This window comes from Rousettus aegyptiacus, unplaced genomic scaffold, assembly GCF_014176215.1.
Source record: "Rousettus aegyptiacus isolate mRouAeg1 unplaced genomic scaffold, mRouAeg1.p scaffold_m13_p_15, whole genome shotgun sequence".
NCBI classification, from domain to species: domain Eukaryota; kingdom Metazoa; phylum Chordata; class Mammalia; order Chiroptera; family Pteropodidae; genus Rousettus; species Rousettus aegyptiacus.
The window spans coordinates 1,616,317-1,643,609 of NW_023416290.1; the positions used below are offsets into that span (position 1 = coordinate 1,616,317).

General features: G+C 51.7%; 1 protein-coding gene across 8 annotated transcripts in view; it reads right to left on the reverse strand.

The window, feature by feature from the left end:
* Positions 1 to 27,293, reverse strand: part of RALYL (RALY RNA binding protein like) — a 226,942-nt gene that overhangs the window by 56,905 nt on the left and 142,744 nt on the right. The window contains exon 1 of one of the 8 annotated variants that reach the window (XM_036233268.1): positions 7,109 to 7,245. The exons of the other annotated variants lie outside the window; for them this stretch is intronic. Coding sequence (XP_036089161.1) covers positions 7,109 to 7,145 — 37 coding nt within the window. The 5' untranslated portion in view covers positions 7,146 to 7,245. Of the gene's footprint in view, positions 1 to 7,108; positions 7,246 to 27,293 lie in introns of those variants that run through there. 8 annotated transcript variants of the gene reach the window in all.

Below are 27,293 nucleotides of genomic sequence, written 5' to 3' on the forward strand. Positions count from 1 at the left end.
CTGTGTGACGCGTGCCCTGACGCATCTCCTTCCTGCTTTCCAGGGTCCTTCTCACGTATCCAAGCGGCAAGGACTGTGTTTAAAGCAGAACTTCAAACGACGTTTTTCTTTCAATTTCAAATGAAACTTCCGTGTCCATTCAAGTAGAAACCTCTCAAAATCCGGCTTTTCGGGAGATTCTGTGCCCATCGATCAAATCTGAGTGTAACATCTACGTCAGAAACGACCATTAGGAAAAGGCTGGTTTCATATAAATAGCCCTGGGAGGACAAATTCTGTGCTGAGAAAAATTTTATGAGCACTTTTAAAATTCGAGTGACCATTTTTCTCTTCTTACCTCAGTGAAGCCAGAAGTGAAAAAAGTTAATGAAATTTTCCTTGCACTTCAATTACAAATGAATGTTTTCTGATTCTGTGTAAGTATATTTCTATTTAATGTGAACCAGCCCCTCATTAATTAGTGATGCTATAAAATAGAACTAAGTGTCCCAGGTGGCCTGTTTGCATGTATAGGTGTGTGTGTGTGTGTGTGTGTGTGTGTGTGTGTGTGTGTGTGATGGTTTCTTATTTTATGATCGTATAGAATAAAATACCAAAAATGTTATAATCTGAGAGTATAGGTAAAAAATATGCTACACCTATATGCTGTACATTTGAAATAAACGAGTCAAAAGGCCCTATTCAAGTATGGGAGGAAAAAAGGTTAAAAACAGTCAGACGTCTACATGAACCCAGCAGAGGTGACTTCAAAGTCAAGATTCTCATTGCCTAGGACCCTATTAAGAAGACAGATACTAGCAATTTGAAGAACAATGTGTGTTTGTTTAAGGAAATACATCCAGCTATTCCGCTAAGGCAGTTTCAAGTTCACTAGGGGTCAATAAAATCACATAATACAGAATCCACTCAGAAAACCTTCCAACAATGAGCAGCCTAAGGCAGAAGGCACTGTAAAAATAAGTGCCATGCTCCCTATAAGGAGTTTAAGGAAATAGATGTGGGTTTTATCTTTATTTTCAACACAAATGAAGTTCTAGAGATAATACCACGTCACTGACAAGAGACCATTAAGAGCCTGAGCTAAAACTGACCGTATATAACACAGCCTTTTATAACTAAGGGTGTCAGGAGCCCCGGAGTCGCCATGAGGGTGCCATTCAGCAAATCGTGCCAAGAAGCCCAATGACCACGAAGAGGAAGATGAAGCGAAAGGCTGAGCCACACGATTTCGCGGGCGCCACGAGCCACCCGGACGACGGCGGAGAACCCTGCTGCTGTTCTGAGTGCGGAGACCTTCGCGCCTCTGCAGAAGGTGAGGCTCCCGGCAAACGGGTTCACGCGCGAGCATCTCACGGCATGCGAGCCCGTCACGCTCCTCGGGACGCTGTTTCTGCTTTTATACGATTCCAAGAATAGAGATACTGGTCAGACGACATATTCTGACGTTCAAAGTTAATTTCTTAGCTTCCTCACGGGACATGTAAGCCAATGCTTTCACCCCAGCCGATACACATATTTTGATTTAATTGTAGGTGCTCATTTTCCTAGGGATCAGATATCAAAATTATAAATAGCATTTTGAAATTGCAATGAAAACTGAAAGTGTCACAGGTTACTAAACTATTGCTTTTACATGTTCGATTATTTTTCTGTTACCTGTATGATATTAGTCACACACAATGAAATGCTTAAAGCACTACCAAGCATAGAGGAGAATTCCAGAAATGTCAAATATTATTTTTTATCATTATTGGTATTACTATTAATTCATTTACAGCTGCCTGTCTCATTTCCATCTGGATGAAAGCAAAGCTCTAATAATAAAATCACGTAAAATTAGAATTTGGATTTTTATAAGCATTTCTAATTTGGTGGGAGGTAGGCGGTTTCTAAAGTTTCGATAATATTTAAAGCCCAGTTAGATGTGTCACTTGCAAAAACAGTCGCCTAATTAATCTAGGTTGACAAGCTTGACTGCTTTGTGGCAGGCTTAACCTTACATACCCCGAAGCCCAACAGGGCCTGCATTCCCTAACTTAATTCCAGTCTCACAGTACAGCTTAGCTGTAAATGCCCTTAACCTTTAATGCCAACTTGCACTGGTGCAGTGACTTTTCACCTACCTGCCCACTCCCTAGCTGCCCACCCTCCTTCTTATTTTTTTTTTTTTGCTTATTTTTGTGATATTTAGGTTTAACAATATGAAATGCCAATTTTGACTTACAGAAATGAAAATTTAATGTGGCTCAATTAGACTGTTGGAAAAGCACAATTACACCAAATCGTGGTTTTGAGAAAGCTGCATCCTAAGCTGGCAAGGCCGGGCCTCGCAGAGGCTCGAGGCTGCTGTTCGTATTACCCTGCTCGGCAGCTGGGCTTCTTACGGCCATTCCTCTTATCTTATAAAAATCTCTGCATTCATGATGGGATTTTAAAAAGATTTGTTGATACCTACTTTAACACCAATCTTATTTTGCTGAGAGACTAGTTGCTTCGAGTGTATCTTCTGTTCTCAATAAATACAAACCCACGGTATTTTTAACTGTAACATCCTTTGGGAAGTAAACGCCGTTCGGCACACTAACCCGCGGAGCTGTGAGGCGGGGTTGGCGATGCCGCAGTTGTTGTGTGGGTCTCGGTGTGAACACGGCACCGATTCTTAGCGGAGGAACCTGAAAGAGCAGGTGATGTGTGAGAGCCGAGTTCAGAGGAAGTGCAGAGATGGCCACCTGCTGCGAAAGCGAACTTCGGCTTCGTGGAGCATTGTGACATAGGAAAATGCACGGAATAGTTAGATGATGATAAATCGATGATAGAGACGATAGATGAATGGATGGATAGATGGAGGACGGATGATTGGCAGGTAGGTAGGTAGATAGATGATTGAAAGATGATGATAGATAGATAGATAGATAGATAGATAGACAGACAGACACACAGACAGACAGGTAGATAGATGAATGGATGTGTAGATGATAGGTAGGTAGACAAATAGGTGGATGGATGATAGGTAGATGGATGGATGGATGGATGGATGATAGGCAGGTAGGTAGGTCGACAGACAGACAGACAGAATGAACATGAGAATGAATGAGTTTTCTCGCCATCGGGACCGGTCGCCGGCTGGAGCCTGTGAAAGCCAAGCCAGGGATCAGGACGTGAGGCAGGCTGACCCGCGTGGGCGGTGCTGCACCCAGCCTTCTGCCTCCTTGGTGGTCCTCCAATGTCCCACATCCCTGGGGACTCGGCACAGGCCGAATGCACCTGGGACCACCCAGGAAGAGGCAGAGCCTGCTCCCTCACTTCCTCCGGGCGTGTGATCGAACGTCACCTTCATCACTGGCATTTTCTGTCTGCCCTACAGAAAATGGCAATTTTTTCTCCTTTTCTCAACAGAAGTTTGCTTTGGCTATTGCTATGGTCACCGCACTAGAGCAGTGACTGGAAAATAACCTAACAAACAGGTGATCAGTTAATATTTCTTTAAGTGATCAACTTCATTAGACAGTTACAGCTTGTTAGGGGCAAAGCACTGTATGACGTTCCGAGAATGCTTTAAACAAGAATAAATGTACCTCGAATGAAAAAAAAAATCTTAGAGTTTCATGAAATAAACATAATTTTCAATGCATAATCCAGAACACAGAAAGTAAAAAAAAGTTACACTAACTATCTTATCTGGAAAGAGAATAGAAAGACAGATCTGACTAGGAACTGGGAGGGACGTTCATGAAGGAGGAGATGCTGGAGTGGGACCTCGGCCAGGGACGCCGTCCGCACACCGTGGCACTGGCGACGGCCACCGGCCAGCAGGGGCTGCGCGGGGTGGCGGAGGGTAGGGGAGCTCTGGGCACAGTCCAGGAGCCTGGTGACCGACGCCTCAAACATAGTATGTGTGTATATGACATACATGTGGGTGCACATACATGTCTTTCACCGTCTTACAGGCAATGATGAATAGTTGCATGGATTCTAGTGCCTCTAGCGCACACCCAGGTGGCATGGGTCTGCGCATGAGCCCAGAGCCACCGTCCAGGCCGCGGGGACCATCCAGTATCCCCGAGGAGGAGAATTACGTGAGGAGGTCGGGGCTGTGGGAATGCTGGGGTCAGAGACCGAAGACACCTTCTGCACAGTCTGCTAAAGCTGCAGGAGAAACGTCATCCCACAGAGGCCGAGAACGGGAAGAGGGCGACAGCGAGTACTCACGCTCCTGAAGTGACGTCAAGTGTTCCCGGGAGGAGGTGGGTGAGGTCCCCCAAACATATCGGCAGCGATCAGGAAAAAAGCATCTGCTCCCGTGGCCTGGGGATTGTGCTATGTTTACAATGCGATATCTTAATCTCGTATGGACCCTACTCTAGTTTTTCTGTAAGATTCAAAAACATATTCAACTTTAAGACTTTATCTCTGTTTTTTAAAAAAACAGAAATGTTTTCTCAAGGTCATCTGGGATTCTGGCAAGGGAGTTTGCAGGTATACCTTGTTTTAGACATAATAGGAGTTCTTGGAAAAGTAAACATAAACGGCACATTTTAATAAATGGAATGATGTAATATGTGTGAAAAAACTCCATACGTAAACTCTAAAGGAAAAGTTATTTGTACTAATAATGATTCTGCCTCCGATGATTAGAGTTTCTTAAAGTGGGTTCTCCCTGTTTGGCTCTCGCCAGTTCAACGTCTGAGGTATGCAAACATTTTTCAGTACCGGTCCGCACATCCTGTGCCATTCTGCACCTGTAAGTTCAGCGACGAATGAACTAGAGCTGGTTTGTTGTCCATCAGACGCGGGGGGCGGGGGGGGGCCCTGCCTGCCCCGCCCCTTCCCCCACGGGGCTGCAGACCACCAGTCCACGGAGGAGCGAGGCCTGGGTTTCAAAGGCCCCATGAATTCTCCAGGGCTCAGTGCAACGCACACTCCCCACGGTTTTTCAGGGGTGCCTGCTGCCCCCACGCCCCTCGGCGAGCCCCCGCAGAGCCGGGTCAGCTCTCCTACTCCTCTCGTCGGCTTCTCTCAAAAGAGGCAGCGTTATTCTTCCTAGAGGACAGTGCATTAAATCTTTATGGAATGAGAAGATTAGAAAGTTATGCACACACTTCGTCAGTTTTAAGGAAAGTCATGAGACCATTTCCCTTCTTTCCCACACTGAGACTTTGAGTGTGCAATTATTGCCTTAATTGGATTACGGCTGCCTCTGGGTTAGTTTGTGCCTTTTACAAGATGAAAACACACATAAAAGATATGATTGAAAATTGCGCCGGATTCTGATGATGGGCTAATTCAGATATTTTTATATACTCATTGGACAGCAAGCAATTGTAGTACATTTCACTTTTGCAAATATTAGCGTAAGATAGAAATTCATTTAAGGAGTCTATTTGCTTTTATTGCCGAGTATTCTTTATACTTTAATTTTGTTACATTCCTGCTCTCCAATATTTTATATGATTCGAATATAGAAACAGTTAATGCACTCCAATACAGCCAGCTGACACAATTAAACATAAGTAACACATTCGATGTTTTTAAGCGAAACCACTCCGGCTACCCCGCGGTGTGCATGGCCGCGTAATTATACGTCTCCTGACTTGCCTCAGGGTTTCTTCCTGCTGTTTAATCGCAGACCTCAGCCAGCACATTTTAGGGGGGAGACTCTGTGATTTTTCTGCGAGTCTTTTATTTGCCATGTGCATTAAGGCGATGATCGCCCGCACAGAAAAGAATGAGGGGGGGGGGCGTATAAAGACACAGGGGCAAAGGCGAAAGATGGTTCAAGTACGAGCAGCATCGAGACGCGCAGCTGCACCGGGAAATCGCGCGGCAGTAATCGGCAGCAGATCCCTACTCTGCACCCATCGTGTGTATAAGAGAAACGTAGCCGTTACCAGGCGTCGTTTCCCAGGCACGAGAAAGAAACGGCATCAGGAGGCAACCAGGCGTTTAAACCCGGCCGGCAGCCCTCGCCCTCGGAGCACTCTCTGGTGCATGAAACTTCTTTGAGCAAGAGAAATGTTAGCGTTCAGGTTGCAGGAGACGAAGGGGCCAAAGGATACACAACCACACGCAAAAAACCAGCACGTTTCCCTCATCCTCTGGCGTTTGACACGGTAATTGTGGCTGACAGCTCTTCTGTGTTTTAAAGTATCTGATAACATCTGAGGACATCAGAAGGAATAATAAAAAAATGTCGCCTTCGACCACAGAACAAGTGACCTGTCTAAGACGGTGAATAGGGTCGGTGACAAGAGGGTCGGTGACAAGACTCACCAGGCAACACTTCTCTGAGACAATAGAGAAGATAAAGTGATAGAGAGTTGGGCTTTCTAGAGAAAGCGGTCGTTGGCCGGCTTTTCGTGACAGGCATATTGCTTTGCCATAAGACAGTTTCATTGTAAGACTCTGATTTTCAGCAAAATCCTAGTGGCTTTCACAGTCCCATAGTCACCTCTGTCCTGGACTTTCGGCCAGGGTGACTGTGCTGCTCTGCCTCCATCACAATCAGCCCCTTCAGGGCAGATGACAGACGGATGACCCCTTTTAACCCCTTGCGATGGTGCCTGTAGTGAATTATCTTAGGAACAGGCTCAGGACCAGGAGGTTTGGCAATGAATATCCCGTTAAACATTCAGCTTGTCGTGAGCAATTACCTCTCCCCGTCCATTCATTTCCTCTGACAGTTATCCCTGAAACCGGATGAATAAACAGAAGTTTTAGGCTCGCCTCCCAACCCTTTCGACAGACTTCCAGGAAAGAGGATCCATCACTTCTAGAAAAGCCAGCAAGCGAGCCCACCACTCTTCCGCGATCGTGCCTGAATGAAGGATGCTGAGCTAGCCTGAAATTGCATTTGATCGGTTTCTCTGTTGATTTTGATTTTGAAAACCTTCCTGAGGGTTTCCATAGTAACCAGGGAAATACCCACTCTCTCCCCACCACGTCTTGCAAGCATGCAGCCGGGATAAAGATAAAGGTTAGGGAGAGGAAAGCTACAATGCCTTTTCTGCTCCCAGGATGTCTGTGAAGAAGTCACGGCTAGTCTGTTAGGAAATCGGGTATGTTTCTCCCACCACAGTCCCATGAAAAAGTTGGGTTGGAATTTACTTACATCTCTGATGTCTGCGTTTGCTTCTGTACATGGTCATTCTGAGAAAACCCGACTTTCTAGGAAGTCCCTGCCTTGCCCGCGGAGACAAAGAGCCGGTGATGGCCCTGCTTTGCAGTCAGACTCGCTCACTGACAGAAGGTAACCGGCGATCGCACAGCGAAATCCAGGGCAATACCATTCTCGTAAAATTACAGGGGAGGCGTCACGCCCGAAACTCCTCCATCTGATGCAAATCGGCTGGAGAGCACGGTGCCGCCTGCACCTCCCCTGGCCGGCGGACACCAGCCCGGCTCCCCAGCGAAGCCTGCGCCACCCCGGGGCCCGGCCGGGGCGACGTGCAAACGGATTCCACGAACACACCACCGAAAGATCTGCCTCTGAAATGCGCGTGCAAACACCCTCGTCCGATATTTGCCTGCCCTGAAAACTCCCTGGGGGGCCCCTGCGTCCCTTAGCCACTCAGGGGTGTTTAGATGTGCGTTTTACTGCGAAAACCCGCTGAATTCTCTTCTCGAGCCCTCGCTGCACTTTGTCAGTCATTAAAGCAACGATCACTTTTAGCTTCGTCTGTTTCCTGAGACGGGCTACTCCGTCGGCATGTGGCACCCGTGGCACCCGGGGCCTTGTTGGGGGGAGTGGGGGCCGCACGGGCAGCTCTTGGTGCGCGCCTACTGTGCGCCAGCTCTCTGCCCTCCTGCGAGAAGCTCCCACACAGCCTTCTGCCACCATTGGCCCTGCCACCTCGCTCTGGTCCTGAGCCCTCTGTTTTCACAGAATTTGGGGTGCACCCTGGTCTGTCGCCTCCATGGGACAGCGCAGGGGCTGCCTTTGGGTCCGGTCCCCTCTGCTCCGAGGGGGGAAAACACCCCGGAGTGCCTGGAATGCAGATTTTGCTTAAAACCCAGGAGGGGTCACGCAGCAGTGGGGACCCTCTGCACCCTAAGACTTCCTGGTGGAGCGTGAAGCCCCACGTCCCTCCCGGCCCTCAGCAGAATACACCTGCAGCTGCCCAAGCCACAGTCCAGGGCCAGCGGACGCCGGCTGCTCGCCGACAGCAGGGGACGCCATCCCCACGCCGCTCCTAACGGGAGGACTGTCCCGGTTTTCAGACGGCTTCGTCCTCGAGCGATGGCATGCCGCAAGCACAGAGATCAGGAGGTTTCGGGGGGTTCCTGTCCGGTGCCCCCCACTTTTGGCTAACGACCGCGCTGCTTAGTGGGGCGCTGTTGAAGGCCACTGTGGTCCCATCTCACTGACTCCATCCGCACGCAATACGGAGCGCCCGAAAAGTTTTCCTTGCGTTTTCTCTAACTGCAATGTTAAAATGCGTCAAGAAATAAAGGAAGTAGCCCTTTCTGACGGACCCGGACGCCACCTCGCGCCCCCCAGTCCTTCTCCGCCTAATTCCTCTCCACGGCACTGACCTGGAATGTAATGACCTGGACAGTCACGTCTGTTTCTCGCCCGTCTGTCTCTGCCTACCACGTGAGTGTCCCAAGGCCCGGGCCATCTTTCCTCCGAGAAGCCTGTCCCAGGTCGGATCAGGGCCTGGTGCTGGGTGGGCTCTCGCCGAATACTCGCTGGTATAAATGACTCTCTATTACCAAAATTAAACGATGAAGACCATACACCACCGACACTTTTCACCGATTCCTGACAATAGCCAAATTCATGCTCATCGACTGACGTCATTTTCTTACCTAATGCAAATATTTGTCATTTTACGACTATCTTTCGGTCTTGAGGGTAATTGCAGTGAGTTCATTGACTGATTTGAATGAAATTATATATACTCGCAGGTGTGAAGATATATTTCATATTTATTAAAATGACAATAATGGTAAAAGTTACTTATGGCATAAGACCACTAAACCACAAAAGCTAGGTAGTCAAAATTAATAGGCACATGTGCTATATATATTTATGATATAAACAAACACGGCGTTGGGGACTATTAGGTAGAAGCAGTCTTCTGCCACAGTGACACAAATGGTATTAATTTCATCATTACAGAGTACAATTAAATTTGTACTTTTTCACATTGTTAGTTTTTCATTATAATTTGCATTAATGTGAACGGCTTTTGCAAAGACCACGGAACAATTTAGTTAACTTCATTCACTATCAGACAGCCACCCGGGCAGCCTCCCCCGTCACCACACACTCACGGATCCACGTCACAACGAGCGACCTGACCCGCTCTCACCGTGCTCGGCCGGCTCCGCCCCCCCGCCTCGCACCGGGGTGATCTTCTGAGGGTCCGTCAGGAACTGCCGCATCCTCCCCTTCCTGCTTGACCTTGCTCACCTCAGCGCATATAAAGCATCCGCTCCCGAACGGTATATGCGGGCCTAGTTGCTTGGGTCCTGGCGGGCTTTCAACCATCAAAACGGGGGGCCTCAAATATACCCGAGGAATCAAGGCCAACTTCAGGGGTGCCTTCTGCAGGACAGGAAGGACGAGGAGAGGAGAGTGGGGTGCGGGTGGAGGGCAGGAGGGGGCTTTGGTAAAAGCAGAGGCCGGGCGACGTTGAGCCAGAAGAGAGGGGAGGAAGTGGGCTGAACCCCAAGGGCCCCGAGTAGCCACGGCAGTCTCGGGAAAGAAGAACGAAGCTCGAGTTATCACGCTACCTGATACCGAAGTATACGACAAGGCTACCGTCATCAGAACAGCATGGTCCTGACGTCAAAACAGGACAGAACAGACACCCCAGAAAGTAACCCGCACACGTCGGGTCAGTTGATCCGTGGCACAGGAGCCAGGACTATACAACTGGGAAAGGACGGTCTCTTCAGCAAATGATGTTGGGACAACTGTCCGGCCACATGCAGAAGGACGAAACCATACGGCTGCATTACACGTACACGACAACGAGCTCCGAATGGCCTAAACGACTCGAACGCAAGACCCGAAGCCATAAACCCCCGGAAGGAAACGTGGGGGGCTAAACCCCTGACGGCGGCCTTGGCGACGATGTTCCGGATCCGACTCTGAAATCGAAGGTGACGGAAGCGTAAGTCACGGCGGGCCCACGCGCGCTCAGGGCTCCCGCACCCGGCAGGGGGCCAGCAACAAAGCGGAAAGCGGGAGGGGGCGTTTCGCGAACCGTAAACCCGACAAGGGACCAATATCTGGGACTCACACCACGCGACAGCGGGAAAAAAAAGAGTGAACAATCCGATTAGAAAGGGGCGGAGGAGCTACCTGGACGTGTTTCCAGAGGAGATGCACAGGCGGGCGGGCGCAGGAGAAGGCGCTCGGCATCGTTCAGCATCGGGGAAAATGCAAACCGAAGCCCCGGGGAGACGCCGCCCACGCCCCGCCGAGCGGCTGTTCCCCAAACAGGCAGGGGCGCCGCGTGCCCGGCGTGGTTCCGGCGAGAGCGTTCGGTTTAGCGGCAGCCGGGCCGGCGTGGTCCGAGCGCTGCATGAGGCGGCCGCGCACCGGGCGGCTGGCGGAGCCTCCGCAGAAGGCCGCTGGGCTGTCACCAGTAACGCGCCAAAATCAGGGACGTGCTGTTCGCCGGGACTCGTCACAGGGAGGGAGCAGAGGAGCCAGGCTCAGGGCGGCAGTGACTTAGGGAGCCACACGGGGCGCTAGGCTTTCGTCAGCACCCTGTACGGGTGACCCGCGGGACACCGAAGGCGTCTGACGTGTGCATTCTGATACCCACCCACCCTCGTGCACCCGATCAAGGATCCCACGGGGTCTAAGGGCACTCACGCAGCGGCAGAAGAGGAGCCTGATCAAGGCGCACGATGCGTTAGCACCAACCCACGTCCACCACGGACTTGGAGAACGTTCTTCATGGAAATGAATCAAGTGGCTTGGACCGACCTGGAGAAAGTTTCCAACTAACAATAGATACAATTAAGCCAGAAAGCTAAGTGCGTGCGCGCGCGCGCACACACACACACACACACGCACACACACACAGTCTTGCAAATACGGGGCTCAACAATATAGTGGTTTGTTCATAGTTTGAAAACATCATATTTAAAGTGGACAAAGACCAATATTAAGATGTGTGATTCTTTACGGACTTTTAAAACATTCTAGCTAAATGTGAATTTCCACGTATGGGTTCCATTCGGCATATTTTGGTTCCTAAGGATAATATTACAACTGTTACTCAAAAATTTCCAATCGTTTCCAATATAAAACGCGCATGGAATATCCGAAGTGTGCATTAACAGCATTCACTTCATCCCATCTCCAAATTGGAATCTGCAGCAGTCCTGGTCTCTGAATCCCTTTCCTGTTCGCATTTAGTGATAATTATCACGTTGATGAGCTACTTCAGCCTGCCGAGGTGAAGAGACTGAATTTTCAGGTGTGATTTAGCATTACATCGCCCAAGGGCATTTTGGGAATCCGGCACTAATCTTCATTTTCTGTGTATTTGTGTCTGCTAATGGGCTCCAAACCGCCGGGACAGTCTTCGACCTCACACGTGTGTTCAAAGACAACGACTTGAATAAACTCCGCGTCTGCCGTTGTTAGCACAGCAGCAGGAACAGGAAGCGTATGGGGGACCTTCCTGGTTCTCTTTACCATTATAAAAACCAGTTTTGGACATTTTCTTGAATGGCCTTTGGATGCAGAAACAGGCACTCCAGGTGGAGAAAGAGAGTCTCAAATTTTATTTTCCAAACTGTCTCTTTCAGTTGGGCGAGCACTAAATATCCTGCTATCTCTAAATCATGCCTAGGACAGCTCTAGAAAGCCCATATGGACTGTGGGATAAATATTTAAATGCCTCATTGGGGACTCACAAAACGTAAACACAAATATAGCATGCGAAAAGGCGATTATTCAATTTTAAAAACCTGTGGCTCTCAACTTCTGAGACTACTGAAATAAATGTTTGTAAGAAACCAGTGTAACAGGAAAGGAACTCAGATACCCACTTGTAACTACTTGATCTTGATTCAGTGAGAAGAAATACCTATGTTTTGCTGTTGCTATTTCTTCGGTGGGGCGGACGGCACACATCTCCAGTATCATAAATACCCACGTTTCCCCTCAGATGGGATTAACCTAATTCTTTATTATAAAATTTAGGACTCTGTCTATGATCCCTCACGGAAATTATATTAATTTAACTTTTTTTTTTGTTTTTTGGTATACCCGATACATATGCTCTGTGCACGTAAATTGTGCCATCCGGATAACACGATCATGCCGCTTTTATTTTAGGGGAGAACACAGACATCGGCTGAGTGATAACGTGAAAGATCATGTTCCGCAAACTCGGACGGGCGCCCTGAAGCCCTGTGCGTGGCCCGGGCAGCGAGCGGCTCACCCTTGTCCGAGGCTGCTGCGTCGGGACGTTGAGAGGCCAGAATCGCGGGCGGCCACGCAGCGTCACGGGGAGAGGCCGAGGTCTGCGGAATGCCAGGGGGGATTACGAAACGTCTCTGAATCACAGTGATAACATTTTTCAAACAAAAATCTTGTCATGTTTCTCTCCACTTCAAAATGTCTGACGGTTTCCATCCAATGAATTAAATTCCACGGGAATTGTACCAGTGCACTGCACGAGGGTTAGTCTCTATTCGTAAAAAAAATACAATGTGGAGAAAGGGCGCACACCCTCGTTATTAAGTAACTGAGTCATGGGGGTGCGGAGTACAGCGTGGGAACACAGCCAGTGATACTGTAGCCACTTCGCCTGGAAAATTTATACTGAAAACACAAACGCACAGAGACGGGTAGGGAGGGCAGGTGCGGCGCCCGGTACTCTCACGAAGGGGACACACTGTCGCGTCGGCACCAGATCCGGACGCCGACCCCTGCCCGCCTCGTCCCGCCGTTAACCGGCACGTTGACCAATAACACCGTCCATCGGTCAGTCGCATCTGTGTTTGAACTTCGGACAAACACAATCGCACCTTGTGTACGCTCGGGTTTGGCTTCTTGTGCTCAAAACCATGCTTGCGACGTTAAGCCCGGCGGTGGGCACCGCCGTCCCCTGCCCGGGGTCCAGGTGTGTGGACGCAGCACGATTTCCTCATGTCCGTTCTGCTGCCGGACTTCTGGGTGCGGGGCTGTGGGAGACGACGCTCTTAGAAACGCACTTGTGTGCGGCTTTCGGCAAACACATATATTCGTTTTCAGGGCGTGTGTATTTACAGCTAGGAGTAGAACGGCTCGTTCGTAAGCTCATGTGCGGCAGCCTTGATAGACACCACCGAGGCTCTGCTTTAATTATCGTAGGGATACGACGTTTTCCGAAGCGGATCGGTTTACCCTCCCCGACAATGCACAGGAGCTCCAGGAGCTCGCCGTCCTGGCTGGCCTTTGCCGGTAAATTTATTTGACTAATTTAGGTAGGTGTTTATTACTGGGATATCACTCTAGTTTTAATCTGCATTTCCCTAGTGACTAATGAGGTTGAAAACCGCCATGTTTTCGTTCGTTTGTAGAATCCTCTTTTCTCAAGCGCTATGCCGAGTTTCCCCCCATTTCTCTGTGATGGTTCTAGTGGTTTTTTTTTTGTTTTGTTTTCATTCAATTTGATTTGTAGAAATTCTCTACAAACTCTGAAAAGGAATCCTTTGTCGTACATATGCCACACTGTGGCCTGCTTTTCACTCTCTAAATAATGCAGTTGATAAACACAAGTTCTTATTTTTAATGAGGCTCAATCTTTCCATTTTTTCCCTATTGTGGTTATTATTTCCTGGTATCTTTAAGAAAGCTTTGCACTCACCAAGATAATGAAAATACGTTCTTACAATTACTTCTGGAAGCTCTATCATTTCCATAGTCAATGGGAAATCATTTTTTTTGCATGGTGTGGAGTAGGAGGTGTGGACGGTAGCGCTTTTGTTTATTTATTCTTTAGCATTTTGTGTCATTGTCGATGTTGATGGAGTCCCAGCTTATCCCACACAGTGTAAAAAGCCCATCTCTTCTCGACTGCAGGCCCGGGTCACTGTCATTATGAATCGATGGTCCACATGTGCGTGACTCTCTTCTGGATTCCGTATTCGGTCCCATTTGTCTGGTGGTTTAGGCCTGTGGCATTATCACACACGTCGTCTTAATTATTGTTACTTTATATAATACCAAATCTTGATAGCTAGTGTGGTAAGGCTACAGGCTTTTTTTTTCTTTTTTTTCTTTTTGCTTCAAGAGTGTTTTTATGTTATTAGTCTTTTGTATGTTCAATATTAAATTTTAGAATAAGATTGTCAGTTTTCATTTTAAAACCTACTGGGACTTTGATTAGGACCGCACTGAGTCTATGGATTAATTTAGTGAGAAATGATACCAGACTAGCAGGTCTTCAAATCCACGAACAGGATTTGCAGGTTTTGGTGTAGAGGCCTTCCGCATGTTCCATTAGATTTATTCTGAAATTTTGGAAATTTTGAAAGCTAGTTTAGATGATGTTCCTTCAGAATTTTATTTTCTACATATTTATGGCTTTGGATGGTACATATAATACATCTGACTTTGTATATTGACCTTCTAGAATTGCTAAACTAATTCTAATCGAGCAGTCTTGACTGTTTTAGATTTTCGATGTATCACCCCAGTTACCTGTGGAGATAGTTTCTATTCCTTTCCAGTGGCTCTCACCTCAGCACATAATACTGAACATGAATGGCGAGAGGGGACATTCTTTTCTCTCCATTTCAGGGCAAAACGTTTCCATAACTTCCCGCTAGGTACGACTTTGCTCTTCTAGGCATGTTTTTCTATTTTCAGAAACTCCTTATTACAATAAAAATATTCTCTTCTATTTCCAAGAGTTTTTTTTAACATGTTTAGACGTTGCATCTGGTCAAATCTTTTTCTGCTGCTGCTGCTGATGCATATGATTTCTTTCTCGGTTATTCTAAAATGTTTCAGTCGATTTTCAAACGTTACACCAGACCTGCATTTCTGGAAGAAACCCAGTGTGATCCTTCCTGTGGCTCGCTGCATTTGATCTGCTGACATCTTGCTCGATTTAGATTTTCACATCTACGCACACACAGCGGAGACGGTATTTTCCACTCCACTGATTCTGATCACCGATTCGCTTGTGCGTTCCTTCGTTCCGTGTGAAATCTCTCCCCCCCCTTCCTTCCAGGAGTCAGAGCTGCCGCCTCGGTAGGTTTCACAGCTCCCGGGGCATCCCTCTGCGACGGGCCTGTCTGTCCATCTCCACGCTGGACTCTGAGGGCATGAGGGTGCCTGTATTTGTAGCTTAGGAGGTCTGCTGCTAATCTTCCTTAAATTACATGGGGCTGTGCTTAATCCCTTAGGGATATAATCAGATAATAATCCAGAGGTCTTACTCTTCAGTTTTGAATCTTATTATACCCTTTCTCAATTCACTGTCACTCCAACTACTTAATGATGACTATAAACTGTTCTTATTAAAATGCACAATTTAATTTTCCTCCAGCGAAGAGATTCAGAAAGCTAAAACGTAATCTGTACTTTCAGAGGTGGCTAGAACGTCCCAGATTTGATGTCGAGAGAGATGTACACATAGAGAGAACCTGCCTTGCGACTTAGAATGTCACACATTACATGTGACAGAAACCAAAGTCCCTAGAGCTTTCCTCCGGCCGCGGTCCACTGCGGGCCCATTTGTCATTTCTGGATCTTCTATAAAGTCATCCTGACAAACAAGAACGAAATCCGTGTACTCCAATACAACTAAAGAAAGTAATTTTAACTTTTAGGTTTAATAAATGCCAGCCGAGTGGAAATTTTCAGCGGTTTCCCTCGCCCGTGAAAACGTTGTGACTGCAAATGCTTCCGGAGGCGGGGTCGCTTTTCTCTTGAGCCTCCGAGGCCGCTTTTGCAAGGACGGGCATTTGGCATCATACCATTTTAAAGCAGTTATGTCACTTCCCCCCTGTAGATTCGCCTTTCCGACTGGGCTTCACTGATAAATTTGTAAAAACATACGAAATACCAGAGGCTATCTCCCCAAACCAAGCCCCCCGCCCTTCACTCTCTTGGATCTGCCGTGATTATTTCGTATTCGCATAGAGCGTAAAGACCGATCGCCTCTTCTGGGCTATTTATATGTGAGAATGGTGGACGGTTAAATGTCTTTTACATTAGTAATTTCTAATTCCTTTTGCTTGCACCCTGTCCCGGGACGTGCGTTTGAATTTATTTGTGCCTTGTTATTCTGTCACCTGACGATAAGTTTCCGAGGTCTCTTCCAAACTAACTCTACACCAATGAGCGTGACGTAGTATCTGAACCGCGAAAGCCAGTTTTTCCCGGAACTTTTTCGTGTTACACGCGCTCGATGAGAGGAAAGAACGATGTGCGGCCAGCGCCCGCCTCCGCCCTCGGCTTCTCCCGGTCGCCCCCCGCTGCCGCCCCCCCGACGCCGGAGGCCGGCCGGGGCCCTCGCGGTCAAGGTCCGCTGTCCTGCGACCTCTGCGCTTCTTAACTGGTACCGCGCGGAGACGGTGCCGCTGTCCGCGCCCGGCTCGCATCGTTACCGGCAGACGACCACGCCGCCGCCGAAAGTGTCGAAGGCCACGCTCCAGACTCTGCCTTTCTCATTAGTGGGTTTTTTTCTTTTACTGCACAATCGTGCCCAGAGCGGCGACGTTTAGGACGGCGTAGCCGCCTCCCCGGCCGCCCCGGGTAACAATGGGGGTGACGCAAACCGGCCGCTCCTTCCCCGCCGGTTCCTACCAGCCGATCACCCCGTAACCGTCCTCCCGTGGCTCCTTCGGCGCCGGCTCATCTGCCCGCCCCAAGGCTCCGCCACCCCTCCCTCCGCTGTGACAACAGCCCTCTCGCGTGTTCGCGCTGACCGGCCGCGTCCCCCCAAATCCGCAGGCGGAGGCGCTAACCCCCGAAGCGCCGGCATCAGGAGGCGGGGCCCTTGGGAGGTGATTAAGGGGGGACAAGCTCGGGTGGGTGGGGCCCCCACAACAGGATCGGGGCCCAGAGACCCCAGAGACACTGCTCTTCCCAGAAGCCCGGCGCAAAGAACAGGTCACGGGCGCCTGCGGCGAGACGGCGGCCGCCTGCAAGCGGAGCCCCGAGTCCACGGTAGCTTGTCACGGGCGCCTAGCAACTGACAGCCTTCGAGGGTTACGACTTCGGCATCCCCCACAAACACGAACTCCGCCCTGACACCTATGTGGACGTACGCATGAGAGCCACACGGAAACTTTGAACTTCGCGGTCGGCTTCCCGAACCTACAGGATAATGTTGAAATGTCACCACCTCAATAAATTCAATTAAAAAAACTCAAAGAACAGTAACTATCTCTCGCCATTTCAACCCCGCCAGCCTAGCAGTAACTCTCGATGGGCCTGATCCGCCCAGTGCCGAACCCTCTGTGGTTCCCTTAGACACCTATGCTGCCTCCCGCCGCTAACCTGTGCACACGCCGTCAGGGAGCAGAACGCCTCTGCGTCGCCATGCGCGAATCTTCGCACTGCCCTTCGGTGCCGAGCGTGGCCCTCGGCTCCCCCGGAAAGCGTGGCCTCGCACCGGGCCCGTTGTTGTGATCCACGTTGCACGTCTCGATGGTGGCCTCGGACGTGTCTCTTTCAGTATCTGACGACAAGTTCCTTGAGGACCATGATCACTTCCTGCTCCTAATTCCGTCTGCGCCGCCAGACCCAGGGCGGGTGCTCGGCGCGTCTTTATGGACCGCACGGACGTGGCCGGCACAGCACCCCGCACTCAGCGGGGGGAGACGTTTCCTGGCCTCCTCTACGCGCTGCTGCTTCTTCCGCATCAGCCTTCACGAGGAGACGTGAAAACAAGAAGGAGACTCAGGAAAGAACTCCGCCTTCAAGTGGGCTCCAGCCATTTTTCTGATCCTCCTTTTAAATTCTCTGTCCCACACCCCTTGTGTATGAACGAGGGGGTCCTCTGCGTGGGAGGCGAGCCATGGCGCCTGCCACACGGCCGCGCCCACCGGGAGCGGGCCCTCCCTGGACGGACGGTGTTTAAATAGAAAAAGCGAAAAAAGCAGCTGCCCTGGTACAACTTACAACATAGGTGGAATCTGGAATTTGGAAGTAATGATTTTTTTTTTTTCAGTTGGCCAGTAATTTGAGAGAAAAGCAATATCACTTGACTCCGCGTTGAAGCACCTATTTCAAAAATCTATAGCCACAGCAATCCGGAGAAAGTCCCATCTCCCATCAACGGAGAAACAGAAAATGGTTTTGTTTTCTGCTGGTGCTGGATGTGTTTATTTCTTGCAAGATGCTATCTGAAGTGGGTCGAGGGCGGGTGGCTCAGGCTCATCATCTAGAAGTACAGGCACCGAAGGCACATCGAAATGTCATAAAAAGTCACCTCGCCCGCGGGCCAGGTGAGCCGTGGCTCTAGGGAGTTTTCCTTAAAAACAGCTTTAACTGAGAAAGCAGCTGAAGTAATTGCCTCTTTCATCTTCTTTTATAGCAGAAAATATCGATAAATACTGCTGGTTTTGAGCATTTTCCATGCAGAGGCAATCTCTATTTTTTTTCTATTTCCAGGTTTATCAGCAGTTTAAATTGTCAGGCAGAATATGTTGTAGGTACACTTTTCTGATTCAGAAAGTCTCTGAAAAAGACATTTTGTTGTGATCGTAAAGGAATAGGCAAATTATTTCTTCTCGATGTCAGGCAAGACCATTTCTTGGTAGGTAATCTACTCTCAGGCCCACGTTTACCACGCCTCCTTTCCTTTGAAGGTCGTAAGTCGACCCTTGACCAGGTTTAACGGCTCATATCATTTCCAATCTCTATCGAGCACTGTCTGACTCATGTTATTTACTGCACATTTTACTAATGCAATGCCTTTAACTCCTTGTCAGCCTGTTTAATAAAATCGTGTTTCATCCGGGACATTGACAGCGAGGCCTTTACCCACCGAGGCTTAACTCTGACGTCTCCGCCTCCGTGAACATCTGCTTCTCCACAACTGTCACCCTCATTTGTTCCTCCAAGGGCCACAGTTCGGCACACTCATCCGTGTCCACGTAACCGAGCCCCAGCGCCCCACACCCCTCGAGCGGGTTGTAACCGCTGAGTCGTTTCTGTGACCCCGACAGCTCCGAGCACAGAGGCCCTTGCTTGTCGTCAGCACTGTTTTAGGGTTCGGTGGGGACCCAGTCACGTCGGCTGCTGTTACGCACGACATGCCGAAGTCCATGAGACAGGTTCGGGTGTCTCAGGGAGTCATGGGAGGATCGGTTCGCTCACCTGAGTACACGCCGTTTGGGGCGTGGAACACACGGCGGGTGTTAGGACCTGATTCTGATCGCGACATCTTCAAAAAAAAGAAAAAGAAAAAAGTTTTGCCATGTAAAACATTTCTTCATTGTCCTATGTGTTTTAGAATGATTTCCACTCTAAAATTTTAATCATCAGAGTCCAGAAAAACGGAAGGGAAAATCTTCCCGGCTGCTTTGGGTATTCAGCGGGAAAAGTTCCATGGATTGAACCCAAAGATTTCCTTCAACCAAATGCAAGTTAAGACATAATGAGTTTTACTCATTTTATGTGCAGGAAAAACATTTTAAAAACACATAGGTAATGCTTTCTTTAATTTTCACAGTTCGTAGGACGTTCACACTCAGTTTCCGCAGGTTCGTATGTTCGCGTTGGTTTCCAAGCGCAGCAGCGGGCGGTGGCGCCCGTGGGGGCGGGGCGGGGCGCGAAGCCCCTGCTCCCCGCTTACCCACGACCCCGCATCGCGATCCAGGGCCACGCCTGCGGCCTAGAGCAGAAGCACGTTTAACTGTCGCTAACAAAAGTTCCTTTGGTAGAGAGACGTGAAGTCTCCCCTTCCTGCTAAAATTGTAGTCCAAGGTCCTGCCTGCTCGCACACACGCATGTGACACCCAATCGCTTTGCCCGGAGGATTCCGAAGGTCACCACGGGGGGCAGCCACCTCATGGGACACGGGCTCAGGGGCTTCAAGGGCACGTGCGATCCTCACGCCCAGCGCAAGCTCGAGGGCGGCGCCGCAGGTTCTGGGGCGCCTGCTGCGCCGAGACGCGTGGAAAACGCTGACATGTCCTCACTCGCCGGGGTTCGGGCCTGGCGGACGCGCGCGCCACGCCTGCGAACGCCCCCGATCCAGCGGGGCCCCCGCTCGTCCCCCGCCACGCCTGCAAACGCCCCCGATCCAGCGGGGCCCCCGCTCGTCCCCCGCCACGCCTGCGAACGCCCCCGATCCAGCGGGGCCCCCGCTCGTCCCCCGCCACGCCTGCGAACGCCCCCGATCCAGCGGGGCCCCCGCTCGTCCCCCGCCACGCCTGCGAACGCCCCCGATCCAGCGGGGCCCCCGCTCGTCCCCCGCCACGCCTGCGAACGCCCCCGATCCAGCGGGGCCCCCGCTCGTCCCCCGAATTCTGCGTCCCGCTCCTCTGGGGCTCCGGCCGGCTCCGAGCGCCACCCCCTTCCTGCGCTCCCCAGGTCTACTTCGATGATTTCCGTTATGTCCCGACTTCCTACTAGGGTGCCGATTTCTGTTCTTAACTATTTTTCACATAACGATGTTTTATGAAACTGTCATCATTTTCAATAGTGACCTTAATTTTTGTCAGTTTACCTCGTATATTCCAAATGACAAATTTACATATTCTGTCACTTATTTTTGACACTTTAAACTTTTTCAGATGAAAAAATGTCAAATGCTCTATATTACATGGGAAGCATTTGCTTCTATCACTAAACTCAACTGCTCCCAAAACTTGGAGTTTGAAGTACATTTCTACATTTCAATTAATTTTCCTACTTGCCTTATAATTAGAATTCATTGATGCAACACACATATTTTGCATAATGCTTGTTGGGTGTAGAAATAAGCGATCTATTGTGGTGGTTCTGTATATATTATTAATCCTAGTATAACAATCAACAATAATAATGATGTTAACTATATAAATAACAGTAACATCAACAATCGCGTCGTGTTCTCTGAGTCGCCCAGCATTGTTCTAGGTGCATTTTGTGGTTTCAAAAATTCATGTACTCCATGCATACGCTCCATGTGAAAAAGATTTGGAAAAACACGCACACGTATGACGTATGGCTAAGAAAAGGCTGAGTAGCACTAATTATGAAACAGCTTCATAAAAATAATACAAAGGGTGGGAGGTCTGGAGAGCCAAATGTCACCGTGAGAAGCTCTAACTCCAGGAGTACTGAGAGCCTCAGCCATCGGAGCCATGTCACAACCCTCAAGTGCTGGTGTGCCCAGACACCCGGCCGTGAGGGGGGCCGGTGGGGACAGCCCCCCCGACGGCAGGGTGGGATTCTCTGCATAATTTTTGTTAAGCTATTCCAACATCATGGAGCTTTTTGTGTGTGCAGACACGTACACACCGATACACTCGAATATTTCAATTCAATGAAATACACTGGACATATATTCGAGTAAGGCATGTAATGTTTTTTTAACTAAGGTATTGAAGCTGTTTATCTTATGATTATAAAACATTGGAATTAAACATTGTCGTCCCTCACGCATCTGAAATGCAAAGCGTTTAAACACACTTGCTGAAGAGGTCTGTAAGTCTGTCCTCCCCGGGTTTTAGGTTTCTCTCTTGTTGCTGATGGCAGAGGTGGCCGGGCGCGCACCGGCCTCGCAGGAGCAGCGGCCTCTGGCGCCCTCTGCTGTCGCCTCGCTGTCCGGCCGGACCGCGGGGAACGCGCCGAGGGAGCGAAGCGCCAACTGCCCTTCGGACGGTGAGGGCCGGAGCCCCCGCGCCCACCTGTGCGAGCAGGTGTCGCCCCGCCGGCGACGCGCGCGCCCGGTGCCCCGTGGGGCCGCCGCAGCCGGGCGGGATCAGCGCTCAGCCTCGCGTCTCCCTTTTCAAGCATTTAGACTGTGCGCAGGGCCCCCGACTCGCCGCCCGTGTTCCCCCTGCGCGAGGGGCGACAGCGGGGCGCCCCAGCGGCGACAGCGGGGCGCCCCAGTGGCTGCAGAAGCTTCCGCACGGACCGCTCCGCTCCGTCCTCGCCCGGGGCACCGGCGACGGGGACGGGGACGAAGCCAAGTGCGGGACGCTCGCGCCTCGGCAGGGCACCCCCCGCGCATTCGGGGTGCGATTCGAATGCCGCTTTCCCAGGAAAGTCCCCCAGCCTGTCTCGCCCCCCTCCTCTACAGCCCCCCCCCCCCCTGCTCCGGGCCTGCTAGGGCCGCTGCGGCGCCCGCTTCCCGCCCGGCCCCCCCAGCGGCCCGGCCCGTCCGCCTCTTCGTCCACCGCTGCCACCCCGCCCCGGAGCGGCGCCTGGCACGCGGCGGAGAAGCGAAGCTCTGAACCCCGACCTCTTCAGCGGCTCTTGGCAGGGCCCCCAACGTTGACACCGTGACCCCGCCCACCAACCCTTTCAGTTCTGAATGTATGAGCAAAAGGAGGGGGCGTGAGCGTTACCCCGTGAATGTGCAGGACGTTTCGGGGAGCGGCTTCTCCCGCCCGCGGTGAGAAACGCCCCCGTCTGTGCCTTCCGCGCACGCGCGTGTGTCACTGAGCAACGCCTGGATCTCTGTCGGTTCCCGGTATTGTCTCCTTGTAGGGCGCAAGGAAGGAGACCCCTGGCCCGGCGTTCCAGCCGTGGGACCTGGGGAGGGGGGACAGGTGGCAGGTGTGGGGGGGGAGGACAGGTGACAGGTGTGGGGGGAGGGGGGACAGGTGGCAGGTGTGGGGGGGAGGAGGGCAGGTGGCAGGTGTGGGGAGGGTGGAGGGCAGGTGGCAGGTGACAGCCGTGGGGCGTGGGGGGGAGGACCGGGCGCAGTGGCCCGATCCGGCTCGGGGGCGAGGCCCTCCCAGCCTCCTGCGCCTGCTCACAGCACACGCCGACACCTTTGTCGCCCTCGCGTGGCAGAGCCGCAGGCTCGCAGAGGTTGCGAGCGGACGCATAGAAGCCCGTAACACTGTCACTCTTGCCAGGCGCACGCAGAGCTCTGCGCGCGCCTTCTGAAGGGCGGGTGTTGCCATCTCGCCATCCTCATTTTCAGATACGACACTAACCTCCAGCTTTGCGTGGAGACAAGGACCAGCGGAACAATTAGAAAGTCAGGAGAAACAGCTGTTCCCTTGGGGTGAAACGCTAAGAAATAAACAGTGAGGGACCCCCCCACCCCTGCAAGGAGCGTAAGACATTATCTTATTTTTAAGTAGGCTCGAAGATGCGTTTTAATTCCGCTATATATTTCCTCTCCTCACATTCCGGAAACTGCATGTCGCACGGCGCGGGAGATTCTCAGGGCAGCGGCCGGAGCGTTTCAAACAGGAGCCGATGTGAGCTGTGGCATGTGGGGGGCCTAGCGCCGCCCGACGGGAGGGAGGGGTCCTTGGAGCTGGGGAGAAGCACGCTAGACCTTGCGATTTCTACACGCCCTTTTAGGTCATTTGTGCTGCGACGATTTAAAAGCGCTGTGACCGATTTAGGGTGTCAAACACAGACGCCCTGGCACAGCACGAGGCCGGCCAGGAGGTGACCGGGAGGCCAGGCGCAGGCAGCGGGCGGCGCCGGGTCTCCCTCTGTCCGGAGTCTGCGGAGCGCTCGCTTCCCTGGAGCGAGGTTTGACGGTGCCTTCAGCACAAAGCCTGGGGACACGCAGCAGGCCGCCAGGTGTCTTCCGACGCCAGTCCTAAAACATCGTCATCAAAGGCCAAAGACTGACGTTCGCCAGTAAACGTGTCAAAACCGGGCAGAGACGGACATGCCATAGCATGCCGCCAGCGATACGCTCGTGTGCGGCCACGCAACTCTCTTAAACAGACTCAGAACTTGATTTAAATGGACCAAGTTTACGTTAAACCAGTCACCGTGAAACCGGCTTCCGTTCCCAAGCAGTTAGTTATATATTGACGTTTTTTCAGAGTCTCCTTTAAGAAGTGTTAAAAACGGCATTGCCGAATGAGTATTTTTTTCTTCTGAAATAACCTGCGGCCGGCTGTGAATACTCGGCGAATTCATTTTCACTTTCCCTGTCAATTGGAACCTCGGTTTTTCAGAGCAATATTCCGAGGGGCGGGACGTCCGCGTTCACATCTAGTCTTGACCTGGACGGATTTTCTTACAAGCGCAGGGATGAGGAAATGTGAAGAAAGGGCTCCCTCGTGTGGCCACACGCCAGTACTGCACCCGCAGCAGAGGGCAGCGCGCGATTTTCCAGGCGCCGTGGACACCAGAACGCTACCCGTAAATCACAGGAGGCAAAGCGAGGCGGGGCTGGCGCCAGGTGGCCGCCAGGTGGCGTGGCGCCTACGTGCCGCCTGCGGCTCCTGCTCCCCGGTCTCTGCCCGCCTGTGCTCTCTAACGTGGTGACGCCAAGAACCCTCCAAAGCGCTACGTGCGGTCCCTGAGTCACCCCCTCCGCCCCCCCCCCCCGCTGTGAGTCCCCTCCCCGCGCACCCCTAAAATCCCCATCATCAAGGTCCGTAACATCCTCAGCATTCAGAGACTATGAGTTGCATTCTGCTCCCTGTTGGTGACCTACGTCAGGTGTAAAATGTATCTCAAAATACGAATTTGGGGACGGATCGATGTCCTAAGCACACCTATCCTGACTGCTAAACCTATACACATCGAGGAATGCCTTTTAATATAGATTTGGGGTAGGAACTATTATTTCACGTGGTGAACTGGATCAAAATAACGTTTCACACTTTCAGACCAGTAGTATATAATTTGGCTCAATTCTTTACAATGTGTTTTTGTTGAAGGTTTAAACAATAAAATAAGAGAACATATCTAATCCTTATTATTCACAAGACTCCGGGTCTTGTGCTGATAAATGCAACAGCGGGCCACAGCCGAGACGCGGAACCGAGGACCCATTTTAGAGAAAGTTCCATGAGAGGCAGCAGAGTATGTTGATTCGGAACTTCAGGAGCTGGCTCTGCTTGCAGGGGCGTGTTCCTGTGTTCGCGCGTGAGTCACACGTCGGCCGTCGTGCACGCGAAGAAGACGGGACGCGGTCGCTCCCGCGGAAACGGCGGCTTCGTCCCCCACGGCCGGGTCCGTGGCCACTCGCGCTTCGGCCCCCGGGCTGGGGTCAGGGGGCCGCGTCTCTCGGAGGTCGGGACGGGCCGTGCGGCCCACTCACCGCGCCCTCCTTAGATCCGCAATGCGCACATTTATTTTCAAACGAAAATGGAAAAGGAGGGAAGGAACACGGGGCTGCGGCCGCAGCTGTCACGGGCCGGAGTACTCGGACGTACAGCCGCCCGCGAAGCCGGGAGTCGAGCCAGGTGACACCTGAGGTCCCCTCAGCCTGGAATGTCCCAGAACCTGTGAGCAGCCTGCTCCTGGGGCACCCGAGGGCCGGGCCAGGGTCCCCTGGGGGGGGGGGTGGAGCCTTCTGCCGAGCCGGGACTCGGGCGACCTCAGGTACCTTCCTTAACCTCCCCGTGTCTGAAATGGGGACCAGAGCGGCAGCTGCTTCGAGACCGTCGTGAGCGTCCGGCCAGCCGCCACCCGAGAGTCGGCGTGTGGCAGGCAGCGAGTGTCCGGCATGTCCTGTTGTCATCGCGAGCATCACCTCTCAAGGGCAGAAAGACGTCACGGGGGCCGTCACTGCGTTTGGGACCGACGAGTTCTTGGGAGGATCAGTGCGCAGCACAGTGAAAGGTTCAGAGAGGCACATTTTTAAGAAAGCGTATTTTTTCCTGTTTTCACTCTGTTTCCGGGTAAGACTCTACTGCACCCAACTTGTTTTTTTCAAGGACGCATTTTTAGTTCTCGGGACAATAAGAGGCTTTAGGGTTGCTGACGGTAATTCCGTAAGACAAGCGGAACGGTGCTCGTATTAAACCCTTTATACTGAAACTTGGTGTTTACTCAGATCGTCTCTGTTTTCTCGCATTTGATGAGCTTCCTCGCCTGCAGCGACTGGTAAGCCCCCCAATCTGTGAGCCAGCCTCGCCCGCCATGAGCCGCGCCACGGGCCAACGCGCCGAGCCAGCGACTTCAAAGGGCCGAGTGGCGGGTCCGTTTCGCACAGCGAATTTTGCTCCCTGACTAAATCGCGTTTATGGGAAAATACAAGCAGCTTGCGCGTGGAGACGCTTCTCCTTCTTCGTGCAGTGCCGGCGGGGGGGCCTCGTGGGCAGGCGCCTGACAGTGGCGCGAGCCACGCTGCCCCCAGCACGCCGAGCGCAGAGCGCCCGCGCGTGGAGCCCCCCGTTTACTCAGGATGCAGGGACAGTTCCTGCAACGTCGCCTTTCACCCGGAACCACACGAAGCAACCCTCCCGGTCGCACGGTCGTGCGATGAAAAGAAAATCAGACACCTCGAATGGAGAGATCCGGGGCCCGGCGAGGCTCAGGGTCGCGGCCTCCGCCCCCGGGGTGCAGAGTCCACTTTCCCTCCCCAGGGTGCCTGGGGCTGCCCCCGCTGCTCTGATTCGTGAGGTGACCCTGTTCTCCTTGGGGGCGGTGCTGTCCCCTGGGGCTCCGTGACGTGCGCCACTCTGGTGACTGACGGGGCCAGGCGGTCGCGACCCAGGTGACCATAGACGGCATGTGGGCCACCCAGACACTGCTCTTGTGACGGACAACGTTTCTTAAGTCTTGCAAGGGACACCAGAGCCAGGAACCATAAAGCAATGATAAATACATCTGACAGCTGCACACAGAAAAATGCAACCACGCAGCCCTGCCAGCAACAGTTCCTGGGGGGCCCTGCGCCCGCAGCTTGCTGCACCCCCCGGAATGAACTTGGAGGGGAGGCCCCGGGCCTCTGGAGCTGGCGCAGGGCCTTTCAAGAGGGAATTGTGGGTCCTGAATACGGGGTTGTGGGCCAGGATTGTGCCACCATTTCAGCAAACTTCCTGGAACCCAAGAAAATATCCACAAAAACGGAGAGTAAGAGCTTAGGAACTTCACGGCAACTCAACAGAGGAAGCTTGTCTGCTGAAGATAAGAATTTAAAAAAACTGGAAGTTTGTAACACATCTTTGAAAATAAATTTTACCTTTCTAGGAATTTTTTTTTTTTTTGATTGTATCTTATCAAAGTGTGGACTCTGAACTGCGAAGCCTCGTTCCACCTGAGAGTCTGAGAAACACCTGTGAAGCGACAGAGGTGGGCCTCGGGCGGGCGCAGCCCCCGGCCTGTCTCCGCCAGGCGACGGACGGTCGGGCTCTGGGGCGTGGGCTCCGGGGCCGGCCAGCCGGTCGCCTGCTCCCCGGAGGCCCTGTGTCCCACGCTGCAGCTCACCCGCCAGCCATATGTGGTTGGG